The sequence below is a fragment of the Scyliorhinus canicula genome, chromosome 10, assembly GCF_902713615.1.
Source record: "Scyliorhinus canicula chromosome 10, sScyCan1.1, whole genome shotgun sequence".
NCBI classification, from domain to species: Eukaryota; Metazoa; Chordata; class Chondrichthyes; order Carcharhiniformes; family Scyliorhinidae; genus Scyliorhinus; species Scyliorhinus canicula.
Window position 1 is genome coordinate 155,471,964 of NC_052155.1, and position 23,927 is coordinate 155,495,890.

The window sequence follows — 23,927 nt, forward strand, 5'->3', positions numbered from 1 at the left end:
CGTGGAGGCCCCACCCCTGGAGTCGGACCCCCCCACTCCTCCACCAGGACAGCCCCCGCAGCCAGAACGCCGCGGTCCCGCCGGGTGGGACCACCTGTGAACCATGCTGGCGGGACTCGGCGGAACTCAGCGGGCACTCGGTCCGTCGAGCGCAGAGCATCGCCGCAAACCGCTTTCAACGGCCCCCGACCGGCGCCGCGTTGACCACGTACGTGACTGGTAGGTCCGCGGAGAATAGCGGAAGCACCATCTCGCCGGATTTCCGGCGTGAACGGCTATTCTCCGCACCGCGCCAGGCGCGATTCCGGCACGGAGGATCGGAGAAACCCGCCCAAGGTTGAAGTATTTGCAGCCATAGTCAACGAGAAGTGCTGAGCGGATGATCCATCTCATCATCCTCCTGAGATCACCAGCATCACAGATGTCAGTCTTCAGCCAATTCCATTCACTCCACGTGAGATCAAGAAATGCCTGAAGGCACGAGAACAAAGCCCGATGGATAAGACTTGTGCTCCAGAAATTGCCACACCCCTAGCCAAGCTGTTCCTGTAAAATGACAACATTGGCATCTACTGGAAATGTGGAAAATTGCCCAGGTGTATTCTATCGACAAAAAGTGGGACAAAGCCAACCCAGCCAATTACCACCACCTGTATACTCTTGATCATCAGCCAGGTGATAGATCATCAATAGTGCTATCAAGCGGCACTTAGTCAGCAATAAAAATGCTCATGGACACTCAGTTTGTGTTCCGCCAGGGCCTCTTAACTTCTGACCTTATTACAATCTTAACGTAAACATGGACAAAAGAGCTGAACTCCAGAGATGAGGTGAAATAACTGCACCTGGCAGGAGGGCAGCATTTGTCCGAGTATGGCATCACGTAGCGCTAGCAAAACATGACTCCATGGAAACCACAGTGGTGGGGGGTGGTGTGAAGCAAGGGTTGGGGGGGGGGACTGAAGAGAGAGAGGGTGAAGGGAGTGTTGGGGGCCACAGAGAAGGTTGGGGTTGGGCCTGGTCGCGCTGGGGGGGGGGCAGAAAGGTCTCTCTGGGGGCAGCGGGGAGGGGAAGGGGGGGGGGGGGTTAGGGGTGGGGGTGGGCTTTGGTGTCTGTTCATTTGTGCTGTCCGGTGTAGGCCATTGACCGTTATACGGCACTGGAGGCCAGTCCTCCTGGTCACACTGCCAGCACTTGCAGCCGCTGCCACCTCATTCCTCACCCTCCGGGACCCACGGGGGAACAGGCCATCTCTCCTGGCCTCCATTGTGTCTAGGAGCCTCCACCGGTCCACATCGCCGAATCTTGAGGCCGGTATCCTCGGTGCCATAATTGCGAGCTGACTGGGGTTGGCTGAGCAACTGCTGCTTACGTGCTGCTCGATCTTGTTAGCGGAGGGCTGGCGGGCGCGGTCCCACTGAATCGGCTGGTGTACCTTAATTTGCGGCGAGAAGCTCGTGGCATCTCGTTAAATGGACCAATTAACGTTGCATTGCCGGTCTCGCTGGAGCTCGCAGCAGTTCCCGCTCGCTACCACACTTAGAAATCTTTCTGGAGAATCACGCCCCATATCACTGTTCCTTCACTGTCACAGGGTCAAAAACTGATTGCAGTATTCAGGGTGTGATCTTATCAGGCTCTGTGCAGTTTGATTACTACCTCATCCGATTGCTACTGTATTGCCTATTTTAATGGCAACTTAAAATCTCAAATCCCACTGTGAGGTTCAAGGTCTAGAGTGATATCAGAACAAACAATGTAAAATATGTTTCTTCCTGCTTTGACTGGGGAGCTTTTTTTCACATACATCCTCAGGGTATGGATGTTCAGACTTTTGACCTAGCGACAATCAAGAAATAATGATATATGTCACCTCGAGATAGTGTTGCTTCTGTACACCGGCTACCTTTTCCCTTCTAAGTGGTGGAGATGCAGCTTTGGTGCAGCCAAAGAATCTTGATGAATTGCTACACTGCATCCTGTTGATAGGACACATTGCATGGCAGTACATCATTGGTGGTGGGAGTGGATATTTAAACTATACATTAAGCAGGAAGAGACATGGTTAATTTATTGGGTGATTATTGTGCATTTGGTATACATTTCACCTGGTGCTAAACCTCTAAAACTTTGCAGAGGACATTTATGAGCACTGGCTCAAGTTACTGAGAAGGGCAGATTGTCTCCAGCTCATTCTTTAATCAACCTGTTTTTTAATTATCTCTTGAAATGTGTAATCATTTCAAATGACACAATTTGTTATTTTACACTGCTGGAGTTAAAAGCAAACTACAGCTGTTTGAAATAATTAATTATGTAATTTTTGTAACTTGCGTAACTTGCAAAAGCAAACTATTTTGAAGGGCTGTGAGCAAACAAAGAGCTGATAATCCCGAAGATGGTAATGAGCAAGTGCAGATTTAAGAAGATCTTATGAAAATAATAATCTTGGTTATTGTCACAAGTAGGCTTACATTAACACTGCAATGAAGTTACTGTGAAAATCCCATAGTTACCATACTCCAGTGCCTGTGCGGGTATACAGAGGGAGAATTCAGAATGTCCAATTCTCCTAACAAATGCGTCTTTTGGGACTTGTGGGAGGGCACCGGAGCACCCGGAGGAAACCCACGCAAACACAGGGAGAACATGCAGACTCCGCACAGTGACCCAAGCGGGAATCGAGCCCAGGACCCTGGAGCTGTGAAGCAATAGTGCTAACCACTGTGCTACCGTGCTGCCCATCTCTAATCACAAAATAAATTAAAGCGAGATAAGTAAAACTTATTTCATGGAAAAGATGGTTTGAATGGTCAATCCTCTACTACAAACTATTGCTGAAGCAGAGCCCGCAAATTACTTTTACACAGGGAAATCAAATCGATGGTGCGGAAAAGGGGAACAATATGGTGAGAAGCAGTAGGGTGGAATTAGATTTGTCAAGAAACCCACCAGTGCAGACTTGATGAGCTGAATAGAGTGTTTCTGTTCTGCAGCATTCACTGTTCAATTTAAATAAATTCCCTCTCTTATTCCCCATCCAGGATGTTAAGGAGCCTGAGGTACAGGAGCCAGCCGTCAGCGCTGAGACTGAGAGCACTGAGGTAGGTCAATCTTGCTTAAGGGCTGGGTTAAATTCAAATTGTATCATCTGTTCATTACAGTTAAATATTTGCCATCAGCTCTCATTCATCCTACTTCATCCTGAAGCAGAGCTTTCCACCTGGAAACAGTGTGCCCTGCAATAATGCAGCTGACTATATTGCCGGGGCAGCAGAGATTGCACCATGGGCTTGCCTAGTGCAACCTCTACTTTGCCATTCCAAAATGAGTGCTCTTTTTATAAAATCTGTGGGGGGCGATTCTCCGAGCCCTGCGCCGGGCCGGAGAATCGGCGTAACCGTGCCATGACACCCCGACGCCGGAGCGTTTGGTGCATCACCGGTCGCGGGCCGCTGGAATCGGCGGCGCCGCCGATTCTCCAGCCCGAATGGGCCGAGCGGCCGTGTGGATACGACGGAGTCCCGCCGCCGCCGTTCACCCCTGGTCGCTGCCGTCGGGAATTCTGCGCGAACGGTCGGGGGATGGCGGCCTGTGGGTGGTGGGGGGGGGGGGGGGGGGGGAGCTCCATTCCCGGGAGGGGCCTCTGATGGGTCTGGCCCACGATCGGGGCCCACCGATCAGCGGGCCGGCCTCCCCCCCCTGGGCCTACTTTCCTGCGCAGCCGGCCCCTGAACACCGACGCCATGTTGAGTCGAGGCCGGCGCGCTGAAGAAGTCCCCCACGCATGCGCAGGTTGGCACGGCGCCCATTTGGCGCTGGGAAGGGAGGCTGGAGCGGCGTGAACCGCTCCAACGACGACGTTTACGACGGCACGAACACTTGTGCTCCATTTTGGAGAATCGCCCCCGTGATCCCCGATTCCAAGATAGAAAATTGTACGGGACTGCTGAATTCCAGAAATGGGCTTCCGGAATGGAAATTCTGACCGGTCCAAAATTCCTGATGCAGGCTCCCAGTAGGTGAACCTCCATGCTGGAGGTGCAATATAAGTGTGTGCTTTACAAAAGAAAACCCCACCAGCGCAGCTGTGGTATAAGAAGAACAATTTTACGTTACGATCATTCCTGAGGCCACTGAAATCCCACTTAGCTCATTTTGTGGCTTTAAACTCCAGCTGGACACCTCCCCCCAACCCAGGCCCCCAACACCCTGGTTTAAGTGGTCAGAGAATACTGGTTTCCAGCATTCAGGTCTGTTCTGAGTGGACGTATATCTACACCCAAATCTTTAAGCAAGACTAGATCTCATAGTCAACTCTTTCTGGTGTTTTATAATGATTTTTTTCATTACTCCTCACTAAGACCTGCACCGCATCTCCTATATCTTGGAATGTTTTTTTTTTATGGAATCAGAACCTGTTATGTTTAAAAGAGAGAAGCTCCCACAATTGCATTTTCTTCAACATGTTTTGCAATGATTTTGGCTCGTTGTATCCTTTTGCTTAGCTTGGACATTTGTTGATGAGATTCTGAGGAAATTTTGGTGTAAATTGCCACTGGCAAGATTGAAGTGGAACCGGTGTCAGTCAGATTGAGGAAGCTCCAGCTTCTTTAGCAATTTAATGTTTCATAAATAATCGCATCCTTTTTTTCAATTAATGTTCATCCTAATATCACATCTAAGGAAATATATTCTTTTCAATAGCTTTGATCCTGAGTTGATGATATACTGACAAATTAAATAATGATCTCCTAACCCCTATCTGCAGCCCATCTTCCCTCAATGAAAGGTTGAGTGAGGCATCTCTCCCAATATAATGCTTTGCCCGACACTCGCTTCCCTCACCTCAGTCATTAATACAGATTGTAAAAAGTTGAAGCCTGGGCACTGATCCTTGTAGCACTCCTGAGTTACAGCCTGCCATACTGAAAATGACCCTTTACCCTCACTCCGTTTTCTGTGCCTTAACCAATTCTCAACCTCTGCTAATACATTACCCCAAACCCATGAACATTAATTTGAGTAGTAACCTCTTGTGTGGCACCTGATCGAACATTTATTTTGAAAATCCAAATAGACAACATCCACTGTTTCCTTTTTATCTACCCAGCCAGGTTCAACCGCAAAAATGTTCGAACAAACATGATTCTCCTTTCATAAATTCATGTTGACTCTGTCAAAACATATTATGATTTTTAGGTGGCCTGTTGCCACATCCCTAATACTAGTTTTTAGCATTTTCTCTACCACTGCTGTCAGCCTAACTGATTTCCCTGTTTTCTCTCCCCTTCATTTCTTGAATAGCAGGATTATGTTTGTTCCCGTCCTGTTCATGATGACCATTTTAGAATTGAGCAAATTCTGGAAAATCAAAACCAAGGCATCCACTAACTTTGTAACAAACTCTTAAAACCCTAGGGTATGGCCCTCGGGTCCAAGGGATTTGTTGGTTTCTAGGCCTATTAATTTCTGCAATAATATTTCTTTATTAATACCAATTACTTTAAGTGCCACATTTGCATTAGACTCTTGGTGGTTCCCCTCTATTTCCAGAATGCTTCTTCTATCTTCTACCGTGAAGACTGATACAACATATTCGTTTAATTATTCTCCCTATTCCCCATTATTGGGCGTGATCGAATAGCCTCGTTGTGCCTACTTGGTGACGCAATGAGAGCATTAAATCTCGTGAGAGGCCTCTTGTGAGATTTACGATGCACAGAACGCCTCTTGGGCTCTAATGAGATCTTGCGAGAGATTGCGATCTATTAGCTCAGCACGTTAGTACAGAGGGTGAGGTAAGTGCGGCCTTGGTGTGGCGTTCCCAAACGAGGCTAGAAAGAAACAGGGTCCTGTTTGATAGCCGCCACTGAGAAAGACCCCGCTATACCCGCCCAAATGGGACTCTTTGTCTGTTATATCGTGCCTATAATTTCTTCCTTCGCTGCCTCTAAGGAATCAGTCTTTACTCTCATTAATCTATTTCTCTGTATGTACCGATAGACGCTTTTACAATCTTTTTTTTGTCACTTACTAGTTTCTTCTCATATTCTATGTTTTTCTTAGTCATTCTTTGCTGAATTCTAACATTTTCCAAATCCTCAGGCCTACTTTTGTTTGTCAGTTACAGTTGGACACTTTTCCATTGGAGTTTTCATTCCTAAGGAAATGTGTATTTAGTTAAAGTTATTAATTATTTACGTATTTTCTTTGCTTATGTGACGACATATCTTTTAATCTAATTTCCCAATCTATCTTAGTCAACTTACCCTTCATGACTACATAGTTTGCTGTGTTCAGCTTTAAGACTCTTATTATGAACTTAACTCTCAAATTCAAAATACAATATTATGCTCACTCTTCCCAGAGGTTCCTTTACAACAGGGTTATTAATTGAACTTGCTTCATTGCACAATATTAAATATCAAATAGCCTGTTCCCTAATTGTTTCTTTGACACACTGATCTCGGAAACTATCTTGAATGTGTTTCATAAATGAATCCTCCACGCTATTCTACGTATTGTGACACGTATCTAAGTCTTTTTTCAGTGCAAATCTATTTCTTACCTTTCTTACTGGCTCATAATGAACATAGAACACACAATGCAGAAGAAGGTCATTCGGCCTATCGAGTCTGCACCGATCCACTTAAGCCCTCACTTCAACCCAATCCCCTTAACCCAATAACCCCATCTAACTTTTTTTTGGACACTGAGGGCAATTTAGCATGGCCAGTCCACCTAACCTTTGGACTGTGGGAGGAAACCGGAGCACCCGGAGGAAACCCACACAGACACGGAGAGAATGTGCAGACTCCGCACAGACAGTGACCCAGCACTATAAATGTGGTCATAGCATTAGGAATGTCAATTTTGTACTTATATGAGGCAAAAGGCTAAAAACCTGTGCCTGTACACCAACGTTGAATTCAATAGGGGCTGGTTTAGCTCACCAGGCTAAACCGCTGGCTTTTAAAGCAGACCAAGCAGGCCAGCAGCACGGTTCGATTCCCGTACCAGCCTCCCCGGACAGGCGCCGGAATGTGGCGACTAGGGGCTTTTCACAGTAACTTCATTGAAGCCTACTCGTGACAATAAGCGATTTTCATTTTCATTTCAATATGTAGATAAAAATTTGAAGATTTATTAATGGACAAATGTTAGCCACAGCCGAGGCCTGAGATTCATCTGAAGAAGGAGCAGTGCTCCGCAAGCTAGTGATTCGAAACAAACATGTTGGACTTTAACCTGGTGTTGTAAGACTTCTCACTGAGACTACACAAGCAGTGGAACACCTATTATATTTCAATTCTCTCCAGTTGTCTTAACCTGTGATTATCGTTTTAGCCCATTTCACTGCTGCTAGCTGTGCTAATCCTTCACCTGGCAGTCAATTGCTCTTTCTACCCTTTCCCAGTAATATTCCATATCAAAATATCCAAGGTCTTTGCTCTCCCAAAGTTGCTCACAAAGTGTTGATCTTTGGATTAATCTTTGTATTAGAAAGGCTGAAGAATAGGGGGCTGGATTCTCTATTTTTGGGACTATGTTCCCACGCCATCGTAAAAACTGTGGAATTTCACGCCAGAAAAACTGGCATGAAAGGGCCACATATTCCTCGCCCTGCAGAGGAATATGTGGCCCTCCGAGTCAGAGGCTGCGCATGCGCACGGCGGCGGCCTCCTGTGGCCGTGCCATGATCCATGGCGGACTCAGACCGCGAAGCTGGATCTTAAACATAGTGCTCCCGATTGGCCGCATGCCCGACCAGAAATTGCCCTGTCCTGTCTAAGCCCCACCCACTTGCCCTCCGAGCGGCACACCCCCGACTAGGACAGCCGCGGACTGAGTCTGCAGCTGCCATCTAGTATCCTGAGCTGCAGGACCATGTTAGATCCACGCTGTCAGGACTTCGGCCGGTCGGGGACGGAGAATGGCGGGGTGGGCCTCCAGCAATGGCCTGAGTACGCCGCTTTTCGGGGCCCGGATAATCGGGGAACCGGAGCCGATCCCGATTCCATGCGGAGAAATGGATTATCGCCGGCGATTTTGGCATCGGGGTGCGGAGAATCCAGCCCAGGGTCTCCAGATAGGGTTGAAGAGGCAAATCTAAATGTAAACACACGCCATCTGCCTTTATCGACTGCCATAATAACTTTGGTGGGAATATAAAAACAACTTTCAATCTTAGGTTTCTAAGCTATATAAATATAAAATGGAACCAAACATAAGTAATATGTTCAATGCAACTTCTTACCTACTTGTCTTATACAACGGGGCATGTTACTGGGGCGACATTAAAAATGGTATTTAATCTAAATGGTTTCAATCACTTTGGTTTGTTCTCTTATTCACTGGCTTTTAACAGATATCACAATATGTTCTATGGAGGAACATTCTTCAATTTCTGATTAATGGCTTGGTTGATTGACTTTGACCAATAAATTAGGAAGAGGTAAAGGACTAAGTTGTCTCTATTTCAATATTATTGTGCCTGCGATGCCACAGATACGGACTTGCACCATAAGCTTTGTGAGTTTATTTGGTGTGGTATTCAAACAATTTTGCCTTTAATTTAAACATTATTCCTCATCGCATCGAACAACCTAAAACCCATTACTTCCACTTCCGCAGCCTTCCGTGCACTTCAACATAACTACCGTGCTCCAGTACATTTGAAGAACATAGTGGAGTGGAGAACAATAGACTCAGTAGAAAGTTAAATAAAATTCTTCAACAGTGAAATGCCAAGACATTGTCATCCAGCTGGTACAATAACTTGCTGTAAGAATAGTATCCAACCAGAGAGTAGCACAATGATGCAGACTAACATGTAGAAAAGTGCAAGTGTCACAAAGAGCTGTTTTCAAATCTGTTCCGATTTTTAATTTACAGAATGTGACACCTGATGCAGAGACCGAACAAGTCAAGCCAATTTCTGAAGACTTGGAGGCTTCTCAGGTACATAGCCTAAACCTGACTCCCCCAGTATATCCAATAAACTAGCCATATTCAGCTTTCTATGTGCAAGCATGCAGTGGAAAGCAAGGATAAAAGGTCCAACTTATTACTGCTCCTTTTACAAGATTATAGTCCAATTAGGATTTTAAAAAGTTATATTACTTTCAATTCCAGTGATCCTACACTGCTATTCTTTGGGGGAAATACTCCCAAAAAATAACCAAATGTCAATCTCAGGTGGCAAAATCGATGTGAATAGCCGGCGCGATTTCCTTCGCAATCTTCTCACACTTAGGGCGCAATCTTCCCAAAAGGGAACAAAGATCCCGAGAAACACATGGCTCGTCATAGAATCATAGAATTTACAGTGCAGAAGGAGGCCATTCTGCCCATCGAGTCTGCACCGGCTCTTAGAAGGAGCACCCTACTTAAGCTCACGCCTCCACCCTACCCCCGTAACCCCAACTCACCTTTTTGGACACTAAGGGCAATTTATCATGGCCCATCCACATAACCTACACATCTTTGGACTGTGGGAGGAAACCGGAGCACCCGGTGGACACGGGGAGAACGTGCAGACTCCGCACAGACAGTGACCCAAGCCAGGAATTGAACCTGGGACCTTGGAGTTGTGAAGCAACTGTGCTAGCCACCATGCTACCGTGCCGCCCAACAGGACTTGCTTTGAATAAGGGGCCTGAACAAGAAATGCACACCCAAGGCCGCACATAGCCACGTTTTTTACAATGGGGAGTTTTGCTCGCCGGAGAGAGATCGGGATGCCACTTTTAAATTTCCGTGGCCCCGAAAAGAATCCCTGGTACCCTGGCAGTTCGAGTTCCAGGCTGGCATGCAGGTGGCACAGCCAGGATGCCCAGGTGGCACCAGCAGTGCCAGGGCATCACCCTGCCCAAAGACCATGCAGCGGGGTGTCTCCGATCCCCTTAGCAATCCCCACTAATGCCATTCTGTCTGGTCCCCAAATGGTGCTCCTCTAAGGCGAAGGGATTGAATCCCAAAGCCCCAGATACCTCGGGAATCTGCACAGTGCGGTAAGCCATACTGCCTCGCTCTAACATGCAGATTTACTTAAACGTAATTCAAACCATTCCCCTTGCAATGTCTTGCGAGACTGCGTTGAATCTCGCGAGGCATTGCGAGCAGGGTAGATACCGGGAGCGGGGTCTCCCGGCTTTCACCGGCCATACTGCACCGCGCGCGAGCTGCTTTTCTGGTACAGCGTGGCCGGTGGATCACGCCCTTCATCATTTCTTTGGAGCTGGGGCCATTTGCACTGGAAATATTATGTGTGGGACGCGAAGCTGTGTGCAAGGCCAAATCCACATAGATTCAGCCTATTTCTGAATAACCCTACAGCCACCTCCCCCCTTCACGCAATAGACCCCCCCCCCCCCCCCTCCCTTTTAGTTGTGGGATAAATGTTGGTTGGATGCATTGACCAGCGGCCCTTTAATATTTTTTGAATCTTCCAATGGAAACTTCCAACTGAGACTATCTCACCAGAACGATGGTACCTCCGACAATGTATTCGCTCAGTGAAGCCTTGATGTGTTGGCCTAAGTTATGTCCACAATTCTCTGGAGTACCTTGAACCCAAGATAGTCATAAACTCAGAAGTCTAACGGCGCCGAAGTCCCAGGTTCAATCCCGGCTCTGGGTCACTGTCCGTGTGGAGTTTGTGCACATTCTCCACGTGGTTGCGTGGGTTTCGCCCCCACAACCCAAAGATGTGCAGGCTGGGTGGATTGGCCAGGTTAAATTGCCCCTTCATTGGAAAAAGTGAATTGGGTACTCTAAAATTTTTTAAAATAATAAAATAAACTCAGAATATTATTGAGTTTAAGCTGAGAATAGTTATGGAAGCTGTGCACTCGTGCTTGCAGTGACGGCTGCGTCTGATGCAAGCCGATGACATTGTAGGCCCGCCAATCCCCCGCTGCACCAATTTGCCAGCCTTCTCTCAAGTGGTAGAGTGGCTTAAATTCACAAGCTAAGGTTACAACCAAATTTATCAAGCTGACAAAAGTGTTTTAAAAATGTATTGTTGGTATATTGATTTTACAAGCAAAGCTGGCATTTATTGCCAGGGGGTCAAGGGGGGTGCCAAGGTGCAAGGGGGCATTGCCAAGAAGGGGGGGGGGGCCTCTGGGGAGCTCCATTGGAGGGCGGGCTACCCTTATCCATAGGGCAGCTTCCCTGTGTTCGTTGGAGGGTCTCTGTGTATGTTGGGGGAGGGGTGGATTCTTTGTTTTTTAATGGAGATTCTCAGCGTTGCTGGCTTTCTTCAGCACGCCCCGCCAGCGTGACGGTGTGGCCATGCCTGCAGATATTTTGCACCAAGTGCTGGATTATCTGGCGAGAAATGCCAGCTGTGCAGCCGGCAAGCTGCACACTGGTTTTCTCCCTCAGTCAGCACTTGGTGCAAAAATGGGGAAAATGCACCCTGTGACTTTTTTTTGGCAATATGCAGAGGTGAATCCATATGAATTAATTATGTACCCAGGCAGTCTATCTAAACATCAACATTAAAGGGCCGTTTTTTTTCGAGCCTTCCTTACTGGGAGCTGTTTCCCATCCCAATATTTCATGTGGTGCAGACTGTGCACCAGAAGCAAATATTGCACAAATTGATGCCAGGTCACACAAATTCTCAAAAGCCCAGTTTGATTTGCTTGAGATAATTGGAATACGGTAGCACATAACCTTGAGAGACTTATGTACATGAGAGGTGTTTTAAATTTGATTTGTGTGCCTTTTGGAAAGGTTTCAGTTCCTTCAGTAATCGTTCAGCCTGCATCAAACAATGAGGAGGAAGATGATCAAGGCCCTGAAGAGGATGAAGCTCAGGATGCGCAAGAAGTGGATCAGATGCCAGTCACTGACGAGAAGACATCCGCAACAGTCAGTACACCAGAACAAACGGAAGAAATGAACTCAGCCAGCACTGGGCAAGATGCCAGTGCAGAAAGTGCCAGTCCCCCTCAGCAACAGAGTGCACCCGAGGATGAAGTCTCTTTCTCACAGAGCTTGCCTCCAGGATTCATGTATAAGGTGAGGTGTCTTCTGTGAAACAAACAAGAATCTATGGGAGGGGAAGGTGTGGTTCCGCTCCCATTTTCGGGAGGCAGGAATGGCAGAGAGGGCAAGAGAATTGAGCGGGGATCTCAAAATGGATTTTGTGCCGGCAGGAGTTCCCCGATTGATTGTCCCCACCCCTCCATGACATGATGGGAATCTCAACTTTAAAAGTCGGAATATTTATACCCGTCTATATAAATATGCATATCAGGAATTTACGCCCGACAGTCCCCGACATTAAATCGTCCATTCATTCGTTGTGAGAGCACGCTGACATGAATCATGACAGATCCCCCACAACATGCACCTGGCTAGGAGAATTCCCTGAGGGTACACAGGGAGTACAACCTCTGGGTCAGAAGAGGGTCATACTGGGGCACTACCCTCTGTGTGTCCGGGCACTGTGGGAGGGGGCGGTCAATGGTTGGGGGTGGGGGGGGTCCAATTTTATTTCTTAAATCGGGGCACGCTTTAAAAATGCCACCTGACCTTTGAAAAACCCTAGTTGCTGGCGGGATGGGCTTGCAATTAGTTTTTTTGACCAAGTGTTTAAAAATACAGCGGGAAAGACCGGCAGCACAGTCGACGGGCGACCCTACACTTTTCCTGCCTGATGTGGCACTGTGCCCCAAAAAAAAGGCAAAATTCCGCTCCATGCCTTAATCAGCCTACATTATGTGTGTGTACAGGTTTTTCAAAAATATCACTCAGTAGTGAACAGCTAGAAATATGATTTGTTATTCTACTGTAATAGTTTACAGCTACAGCTGATAACTCCTTCCCAAGCATTGCTACTTTTCTGCCCGCTCCTGCATTTCAGTCTAGAACGCAGTTCCCGAGGTGCCAATCAAGCTTCAAATCTTCCACAGATTGGAATTTGGAATATGTGAGTGAGTGAGCACAGATAGTTTAACAGGGGTGGCAGAAACTGTAAGCCACAGTCTTTCTTCAACAGAGGTCCACACACACACACATACACATGAATGTACAGTACGAAAGGACATGCTTGTGTTTGTGCCAATTCTTTCCTAGGCCAATCCAAAGATAATCCCACTGCTCTATTCACTCCTCAAAGCCCAATATCTGCCACTGTTCCAAACAGTTCAAGCACTCTAAAGATGTCTCATCCGCCCCTCTGTAAAATAATGAAAATTAATGAAATGAAAATCACTTATTGTCACAAGTAGGCTTCAAATTAAGTTACTGTGAAAAGCCCCTAGTCGCCACATTCCGGCGCCTGTTCGTGGAGGCTGCTACGGGAATTGAACCGTGCTGCTGGCCTGCCTTGGTCTGCTTTCAAAGCCAGCTCTTTAGCCCTGTGCTAAACCAGCCCCTTTAAAATAAAATCTTCTGCGTGGAGAAATTTGCCATCTCTCTCTTGGTGAGAATTAAAAATTTTACTTGATGACTTCACATCACTGACTCCCCAAGCAGAGGAAATGTCACACAATTAAAATCTGAATTTGAAAAACCTCTACTTAGTGTCTTCTTGGCCTTTTTCAGAAACAAACCTTCTTTTGTGTTGTCAGCAAACTTCCTGGGCAGGTCCCTGGATGACATCTCACTTCACTGCCTAACCCCCCCCCCCCCCCCCCCCCCCCCACCACCACAACTCTACCCCCTCCCCATATCGTGCACCGCCTCCCTCCCCCACCCCCAATCCAGTTAGCCCAGAGTCACAAAGGCCAAACGTCCGTAACGTCAGAGCTGTTTATCACAGCTCAACCTGTCTTGGATCAACATGCCTGACCTACTGTCCCTTCAAATAAGACTTCCTGCTGTACAGTGAAATTACAAAATTAGTCCTTGCACACACAGACAGTTCATGTGTCGCTAGGTTTTGCCAAAACAGGGCATCCGTGAGTAGTATTTTCTTACCCATAGTGCATATATTTTATCGGCAAATATTTAGTTCGTATCTCCCCCCAAAGTTCCAAAATTCTGTTCCTTTCAGACAAGTTATCAGTTGTTCAAATAGGAGTAATTACCGCCCCCCGCCCCCCAGGTGAAAGGGTAAATATTTGAGTTAGAAGTAAAGTATGTTAATATGGTGGCTTTCATGACTTTAGGACACAACCACCCCCCCCCCCCCCCCCCTCCCCCCCACCTCCCCAAAGGGCTTTACAGCCAAAGAAATACATTTGAAGTGTCTCCACAGTTATAACGTAGGCAAGTGCAAAGCTCATTTGTGCACAGCAATGAGATAATGGCGGGATTCTCCTGTGTCCTCATGGCGGGACACGTTGCGAGCGAGAACGGAAATTTGGTGAACCAGCTTTCGGTGGCACCAGAAACTCCCAACCGCAAACGAGGATGGAAGATTTCGACCAATGACCCAATAGTGTTTTAAGTGATGATGTTTGAGGGATAAATATACCCCTGGGCCCTGGGAGAAGCCGCCCTCTTTTTCCTCAAAGTGCCATGCAGTCGTTTTTATATACCTAGGAGGGCAGATGGAGCATCTCATCAAAAGAAAAGGCACCTCTGACCAGTCAGTATTCCCTCAGAACTGCAGTGAACTTTCAGCCTAGATTATGTGATGGGGAGTGAGACTTGATGCCACAACCTATGGACTCAGAGGCATGTTACCACTGATTCAAAGCTGACAATTAACTAGTTCTTCCTTTCTCTGTAAATACCAGAGGTGCATACCCTGGATTTTCAGAACACTACAGGTTGAAAGTTGGTGTAGGAATCCAGTCTGTAGCTGTTAATATGATGTACAAAAGTGCGCCTTGATGTGGTGGATCCCATATCAACGAAAGCAGACAATTTATGGTTGAATGTTCCAACAGGTTAAAGCACTCCATGACTTTGAAGCTGCTAATGCAGATGAGCTTAACTTAGAGCGTGGAGACATTGTGTTAGTGATTCCATCTGAGAAAATCGAAGACCAGGTAAGCTGAAACCACTTACAGAGGGACTGAGCTACTAAATTCCAATGGAAAAGTACTCTAAAAGGTTCAAATTTTTCACTGTTTTCAAACCACACTGAGACCCAGCAACTCGAAAATCTGAAACAAACTCAAAGTTAATAAACATAAGGATCCACTCGATGGTCTCATTGGAAATGTTGCCCACAATGAAATATTATTACTATTTCCTCAGTCTTGTGCATGTGCAGGAAGAAAGGGGTCAATTGGCTCGAATCATTAAGCTTCCGAAGGTTCATTGCAATAATATTCTGAAGGGAAACAAAATGTTTCACCATTTTGTGGGAGTAGTTGATTTTTAAAAAAATAATGTAGTTGCCATGTGCTTTCCAAGGGGGATTTGCCTCCAATAAGAAAAAACATTTGTAATTATATTATGTCTTTACACACCGCAGCATCCATAAGGGCTTTATATCTAATTGTTTACTTTTGAAGTGTGTTCACTGTTGTTCACCCATTTATCCATAAGATTCCACAAACACCACAAAAGATGAATGACTACGAGATGGTGTGGACTGAGGGAGAAATGTTGGCCAGGAAACTGGGAGAGCTGCCTGCTCTTCTTCAAATGGTGTATTTTACCTCCAGCTAATAAAAGATAGTTGGTCATAATCCAAAATGATGACCCCCCTCAATACTTCATTGAAGCATAAGTTTACATTTATCTGGAGTGGGATTTTAACCCACAATCTTCCTGAACAAAGGCAATAATGCAACCAACCGAGGCCAGACAAAACATTAACGTCCACATTAAAGAGCGATAGTCACAAGATCAGGATCAGCTGTTGTTTGCAAAAATCTGATTTGTACTTTCCTGCGGCTTTTAATCCAAACAATTTATCTCCAAATGTTGAACTGCAGAATAGAAATAAATACAATGCCAGAGCTCCTTAAGCGCTAGCACTGAGCATCCAGATTGTAGCTCAGTTAATGAGTTCAAGGAGTGGTTTGTTAGGACATTACAGGGACTGATTGACACCTTGAATTTTCATTTTAGATTTCACGGATGGAACTAACTTGTGCTTACTTTGTGTCTGGCGACCCTAGTGCATTTTAGTATAACTACAGAACAAATTCTGTCCAAGTTTTCTGTCAGAAATGTGCTGGAACTCTTCCTTTCAACCTGAACCTGGGTCTGAGTGAATCCCAGATCACAGCTGTGAGGAAGGATTCATCCAATGAGGCTGTAGGAGTTCAACCGAGGAATAAACAAGGGGCTGGGAACATCCCAAACATTCCCAAACAGCCAGATTGAGAGAGATGAGCAAATGTGTAGGCAAATTGCTGAGAAATTCAGAAACAATAGGGCAGTATTAGCACCAGTATTAGTAGATTTTAATTGCACTATCACTGACTAAGATAAAATGAGTGTAAAAGATGGATAATTCTTCAGATATCTTCAGGAAAACATTTTTGACCAATATATAGCCAACCCCACAACAAGAGGGCAGTTTTGAACTTACTCTTAGGAAATGGGCATGTAGAAGAGTTATCAGCGGGAGAGCATTTTTGGTCGTAGTGATCATAATCCAACTGAATTTAGAGTAGTTATTAAAAAAAGGACAAGGGTAAACCAAGAGTAAAAGTTTTAATTTGGAGAAAAAGACAATTTTACGAAGCTGAGATGTGATTTGGCAGAAGTGAACTGGAAACAGCTACTTGAAGGTAAATCAGTGTCAGAGGAGTGGGAGGCAGTCGGGGAGAAATTAGAGAGGAATCAGAACTAAAGCCCGGAATTTTCCGTCGTGCACCGCTCTGGGACTGGAAATTCCCACCTGAAGTCAATGGTCTTTCAACAGTCCGTGAAATTGTCCTTTCCGCCCACGATGATTCCTGTGGCAGGCGGGACCAGAAGATTTACCCCAGTATGTTCCCACATAGAAATGGGATGGTACTTCCAAAACTAGACAACCCTGGATGTCAAAGAACATAAAGAGTGGGTTAAAATAAAAAAGGAAAGCTTTTGGAAGATACCAAAAGCTCATTACAGCCGAAAGTCCATGAGACTTTACAAAGTGCTGGGCTGGAGTTGAAAAGGAAATCAGGAAAGTAAAAAGAGATCTTGAAAAAAGATATTGGCGTGTAAATTCAAGGAAAACCCCAAAATATTTTTTTTGTGATAAATTTAGAGTACCCAATTCATTTTTTCCAATTAAGGGGCAATTTAGCGAGGCCAATCTACCTACCCTGCACATCTTTGGGTTGTAGGGGCGAAACCCACGCAAACACGGGGAGAATGTGCAAACTCCACACAGACAGTGACCCAGAGCCGGGATGGAACCTTGGACCTCAGCGCCGTGAGGCAGCAGGGCTAACTCACTGCGCCACCGTGCTGCCCCCCAAAATATTTTATAACTACAAAGAGCAAAAGGATAACTAAGGAAAGAATAGGGGCAATTAGAGATCATAAAGTTAACCTGTTTGTGGAGGTGGAAAACACTGATTTAGTTCTTAATAAATAATTTGCATCTGTCTTCGCGAAAGAAGGGGACAATGCAGGCACTGTTGTTGAAAAGGAGGCATGTGAAACATCAGATGGTCTGAACATAGAGAGGAAAAAGGCTTAGCATCTTTGAAAGCGGATAAATCGGTGGGTCGAGGCTGCTAAGGGAATCAAGGGAGGAACTAACAGGCCCTGAGCATCCTCTGCCACAATTCTCCAGCTTTAAGTGTGGTGCTAGAAGACTGCAGAACGGCGAATGGTGTACTGTTGTTCAAAAAGAGGTTCGTCAGCCTAACCTTGGCTGTATTAATAAATAATACTGTGGAGTGTAGAGGAATGGATTACGTGTCCACTAACTCCTAGGTAACAGGACAAGTAGATAAAGTGGTACTTCCCTTTATTAACCGGAGCAGGGATTATAAGAGCAGGAAGGTTACATTAGAACTGTATAAAACACGAGTTATGCCACAGCTAGAGTACTTTATACTGTTCTGATCGCCACTTTACAGGCAAAATGCAATTGTGGTAGAGAGGGTACAGATGAGATTTAAATACATGACACCAGGGAGGGGTAAACTGCTATAAAGATTGGATAGGCTCGAGATTTCATGAAATGAGGAGGCTGGGGTGGGATTTAGAACATAGAACATAGAACGATACAGCGCAGTACAGGCCCTTCGGCCCTCGATGTTGCACCGACATGGAAAAAAATCTAAAGGCCATCTAACCTACACTATGCCCTTATCATCCATATGCTTATCCAATAAATTTTTAAATGCCCTCAATGTTGGCGAGTTCACTACTGTTGCAGGTAGGGCATTCCACGGCCTCACCACTCTTTGCGTAAAAAACCCACCTCTGATTTAATTGAGTTCTATAAAATTGAGGAGCCTAGATAGAGTTAAAGAACCCATGTCCATTAGCAGAGCGGTCAATAACCAAGGGGGCATGGATTTAAAGTAACTGATAGAAGGATTAGCAGGAAAATTGAATTTTTTTCACCCCGAGGGTAGTGGGGATCTCAGCTCCCTGAATGGGAGACAAAAGGCCTCATTGCATTTAAAAAATAATTAGATGTGCACTTGAAGTGCCATAGCCTAAAGGGCTACAGACCAAGGGATTAGATTTCATAGACCTTTTTCAACTGGCAAAGACATGATGCAGTATAAATTTTCTGTTTCTCTCTTCAGATTGACAAGGTGAAAGCCTCTGTTTTCAGTTATTAAATGCTCAGTGAAATGTGTTTTTTTTGCAGTCTCGCCTTCCACACTCCCAGTGGTGAGTGAGCATATGGTAAATGTCACAGATTGTATGCCAGTGATTTTCCTCACTGTGCTTCCTGCCATACACATTCCAGAACCTCTGTTCTTAACTGAGAAGGCAAAAATGCAAAATTGTCCCTTTTGGTAGTAGGTTGCTGGTAATCGCTGTGAATTGTGGCACCAGATTTACCACCCATCAAGCTAAAACAAACAAGAACGAATACATCACTGGAGGATCTGTTTTAAGCGATGGTACGTGAGGGAGAAATATTGATCGGGACATGGGGTTGGTGGTGGAGGATAGTTACCTTGATCCTCTTTGAATAGTACCGTGACATTTTTTTTTAACATTGACCTATGAAGATAGATGAATGCGTTCTTTGCCCTTACAGGATGCTGGCTGGCTCACAGGTGTACGGGAGTCGGATTGGTTACAGTACGGCCCTGCCAACACCTCTAAAGGTTTGTTTCCCAAGAATTTCACTCAGCAACTGGAGTAGGCTTCAGCCGGTGTCTGTCTGTGAGGACGTTATCAGAAAAGCAGGACTTTACTCTGCAAACCACATTGTCTCCCACAGCACGATTGTGTCCTTAGAATCTTCAAAGGGTAAATATCAGAGTTGAAAAGCTAACCCGCAAGGTTAAAAGCATCTAATGAACAAAATGAAGAGTGGAGATGTATATTAGCTGAAAACACAGGAAGCATGGCATTGACCTCGATATATTTCAAACCAACTATGGAAATGAATATGTATTTGCTTACAAAGTGCGACTCCATGTTTATTTGTGTTCTCCTGGAGTTAATGTTGATTCTTGAATGAACCCCTTAATATCAGTATAATACTAGTGTAATCCTCCCGATGACAAATTTATGTTTTGTTCCATGCACTATATAGGTTGCAATGCATCACAGTTCAGTAGTTTGTCAAGTAGTCAAATAATCTGTATACTTATTAATCTTTAATATGTTTACTGCAAATTGTTTTCATACATACACCTCAATAGCTGAAGAGCTGTCTTTTCAGTAATGCAGTGTAAGTGACCCTACTTTATGTATTTCCTCACCATATATGTCATGCTTCTACCTCCAGCACTTCCTGTTGGCTCTGTTTTTGAACAAATCTTGTTGCTTTATTGCCAAAACAAATCTGAAAAGCCGTGTTTGTAATGTATTGTGCACAAAGATTATGAATCCAGAATGATGTTCAAGGGACAAGACTCCTCCACCTACTGGCCGGATGGTGCTTTTCCACTTTGTTCTATATAATCAACACAGGAATCTGCAGGTCATTTACAGGAGAAATAAAACGGTATATAAGTTATCTAAAACCATGGCCTCTATTTATCCTTGCAGCAACAGTTTGGCATGTTTTATTCCAATTAAGTGAAACATGCACCAAAATAAATTCAACATTAATAATAGGCGTCGTAACTGTATCAATGTGTGGTTCTGTGATCATTGTTATTTATTTCACTGCTCGTGCCGGAATAAAGGAAAAGTAATACAGTGCTGCCCCCTGTCTCCTGTTATTTAAGAGTTTTAATGCCACACAGCCAAGCTTACACAGCACTGGGATACATTTTCATCTGTACCACCTAAATGTTAAGCAGCAACTGGCTGGAGCATCAAAACCATCTGGGGAATCCACCCCCCCCCCCCCCCCCCCCCCCCACCCACCCACCCACTAAGTTTTCGCACACCCACATGATGCCTAATACCCAGTGGGTGAAGGTGGACCTTGAAGATTGGCAAAATCCAGGTGTATAATTTTTCTGCTAGGTTTAAACTAATTTAGTGAGTCACTCTCTCACATTGATCTAAATATGACCAACGACAGTCAATATTAACGAGGCTACAAGTAATGGGTTCAGCCAACTCCTGTTACCACTTTTACTGGAGCCTACGTTGCTAAGGCAATTGGTTTCAGGCAGAATTTTAATATATAAAACTAGGTCCTATGACACAGAGCTCCAGTTACCATTTTACGATAGAATTTTGATGAAGTTCCGGAGAGGACTGATGAGAGTAGTGCAAATGATGCTGTGCATACAGGCTTTCAAACGTGAAAGATTTTGGTAGGAAAAATGTGAACCACTAAATGGTACAATTAGTAAGGACCTGCAGCAACAGAGAAACTTGGGTGGGTCGTGCCTACACAAATACTTGAAGTTGGCATGAGAAGTTAAAACATACGAGCATGCGGAATAGAGTAGAGGTAGGCCATAAGACCACTCAAGCCTGCTCCGCCATTCAACAACATCATGGCTGACCGGTTTCTGATTCAAGTTCTACATTTCCATCTACCCCCGATAACCATTCATTCCCTGGCCTAACAGAAATATCCCTAAAAGTGGGTATTCTTAAAGTGCTGCTTGGACTGCGGTAGAATGTGACTGAGGGAATTTAAGAATTAAATTAAGGGTTAATTTCTATCTGAAGTCTAGTCTTTCCTTAATTTAGCAGTTAACTAAAAATTGTTCTTTAGGTTGGAAGAAGGTAAGTTTTAGTTTTAGCTTTAAAACACTGTTGCTTCACAACGCCAGGGTCCTGGGTTCGATTCCCAGATTGAGTCACTGTCTGTGCAGAGTCTACACGTTCTCCCCGTGTCTGCGTGTGTTTCCTCCGGGTGGCTCTGGTTTCCTCCCTCGAGTACCAAAAGACGTGTTTGTTCGGCGAATTGGACATTCTGAATTCTCCCCAGTGCACCCGAACAGGTGCCGGAGTGTGGCGACTCAGAGCTTTTCACAGTAACTTCATTGCAGTGCTAACGTCAGCTTACTTGTGACACTAATAAAGATTATTATTATAAACAAGGCTGATACAGATTCTGTAACTAGTTAAATCGATAACTGGCTTAAACAGGTTTCCAGAGGCTAGTTTCACTTGAGTATAAAAGTAGACATCTTTAAAGTGTTGCTTGCACTGCAGTAGAGTGTGATAAATCGGAGTTTGATGACTCGGAATTCAGTTTCCTTTTCTCTCAAGGAGCAGCAGAACTGGTGAGTATTTCCACCGTCTTTAATATACCCTAATCTAAATTATATGGGGACAGAGGGAGCATTGGGTGTTGCTCTATGCCGATGACCTCTAGCTGTATGTTTCGGATCCGCTGGAGAGTATGGGAAGGATTATGGGCCGGGTGGGGAGGATTCTTGGGGTACAAGCTGAATGTAGGGAAAAGTGAGGTATTCCCGGTAAATGAGCTGGCACAGCGGGCTAATTTAGGGGGGATGTCATTTACGGTAGCGATAGGTTTAGGTATTTAGGGATTCAGATAGCGAGGGAATGGACGGGGCTCCATAAGTGGAACTTAACAAAGCTGGTGGAGGAGGCCAGGGCGGATCTTAAGAGGTGGGACACACTGACTTAACGTTAGCGGGAGATCCAAGTAGTGAAAATGAATATTCTGCCGAGGTTCTTGTTTATCTTTCAAGCTCCCCTGATCTTTATACCAAAGGCCTTTTTTCGGAAAGTGGACACAATCATCTCTGACTCCGTATGGGTGGGGAAGGTGCCGAGGGTGTGGAGGACCCTGCTACAGAGGCAGAGGCAGCAGTGGGGGTTGGCGTTGCCGAACTTGCTTCATTATTATTGGGCGGTGAATGTGGACAAGGTGCGGCGGTGCTGAGAAGAAGGGGTAGAGTGGGGTAGGATGGAGGAGGAATCTTGTAAGGGGTCTAGTTTGAGGGCGATGGTGACGGCAGCATTGCCAATGGCTCCGAGTAGGCATTCAAGGAGCCCGGTGGTGCAGTCCACGGTGAAGATATGGAATCAGTTGAGGAGGCATTTTAGGGTGGAAGGGATGTTTGTGCTAACGCTGCTGTGCGAGAATCATGGGTTTGAGCCGGTGGGGTGGGGGATGGATAGCGTATACAGGAGGTGGAGGGAAGTGGGGCTGGTCAAGGTGACGGATCTGTATTTGGAGGATGGGTTCGCCAATCTGGAGGAGCAAAGGGAGAGTGTACATCTGCCGGGGGGTAGTGTGTTCAGGTATCTGCAGGTTAGGGACTTTGCGTGAAAGGTCCGGAGGGAGTTCCCTAGATTGACGGGATACACCCTGCTGGAGCAACTGCTGCTCCCGGTTGTGGAAAGCAAGGGAAGAATTGGGGAAATATACAAGTGGCTGGGGAGCAGGGAGGTGAGTGGGTGGTGAGGATCGAGGAGAAATGGGAAGTGGAACCCCTCGCAACCCCGCTTCCCATTTCTCCTTGACCTTCACCACCCGCTCACCTTCCTGCTCCCCTAGCCACTTGTTTACTTCCCCAATTCTTCCCTCCCCTTCGACATCTGGAAGCAGCAGTTGCTCCAGCAGGGTGTATCCTGGTAACCTAGAGAACCCCCGCCAGACCTTTCGCGCAAAGTCCCTAACCTGCAGATACCTGAATTCACTCCCCCTCGGCAGTTCTACACTCTCCCTTACCTCCTCCAGACTGGCGATCCTTCCTCCAAATACAGATCCCTCACCTTGACCAGCCCCACTTCCCCCCACCCCAACCGGCTCAAACCCATGATTCTCGCACAGCGGCGTCAGCACCGACATCCCTTCCACCCTAAAATGCCTCCTCAACTGATTCCATATCTTCACTGTGGACTGCACCACCGGACTCCTTGAATACCCACCGGAGCCATTGGCAACACTGCCATCACCATAGCCCTCAAACTAGACCCCTTACAAGATTCCCCCATCCTAACCCACTCCAGCCCTCTCCTTCCCACCACAGCCGCACCTTGTCCACATTCGCCGCCCAATAATAATGAAGCATTCGGCAGCGTCAACCCCCCCTGCTGACTGCCTCTGTTGCAGGGTGCTCCCCACCCTCGGCACCTTCCCCACCCATAAAACGTCCAAAATGATCATGTCCACTTTCCGATAAAGGCCTTTGGTATAAAGATCAGGGGAGCTTGAAAGATAAACAAGAACCTCGGCAGAATACTCATTTTCACCACTTGGACCCTCCCCGCCAACATTAAGTGCAGTGTATCCCACCTCTTAAGATCCTCCCTGGCCTCCTCCACCAGCTTCGTAAAGTTCCACTTATGGAGCCCTGTCCATTCACTCGCTACCTGAATTTCCAAATACCTAAACCTATCCCTCGCTACCGTAAATGATATCCCCCCCTAAATTAGCCCGCTGTGCCAGCTCATTCACCGGGGATACCTCGCTTTTCCCTACATTCAGCTTGTACCCTGAGAACCCTCCAAACTTCCCCAACAGGCCCATAATC

At 45.9% G+C, this 23,927-nt stretch overlaps 1 protein-coding gene across 23 annotated transcripts in view; it reads left to right on the forward strand.

The window, feature by feature from the left end:
• The window catches only part of amph (amphiphysin), a 354,942-nt gene extending 334,734 nt beyond the window's left edge, over positions 1-20,208 (forward strand). For all 23 annotated transcript variants that reach the window (XM_038809956.1, XM_038809944.1, XM_038809948.1 and 20 more), the window contains 5 exons: positions 3,045-3,104; positions 8,899-8,964; positions 11,749-12,036; positions 14,859-14,960; positions 19,094-20,208. In XM_038809956.1, coding sequence (XP_038665884.1) covers positions 3,045-3,104; positions 8,899-8,964; positions 11,749-12,036; positions 14,859-14,960; positions 19,094-19,201 — 624 coding nt within the window. In that variant the 3' untranslated portion in view covers positions 19,202-20,208. The remainder of the gene's footprint in view (positions 1-3,044; positions 3,105-8,898; positions 8,965-11,748; positions 12,037-14,858; positions 14,961-19,093) is intronic.
• Positions 20,209-23,927: the final 3,719 nt, after the last annotated feature.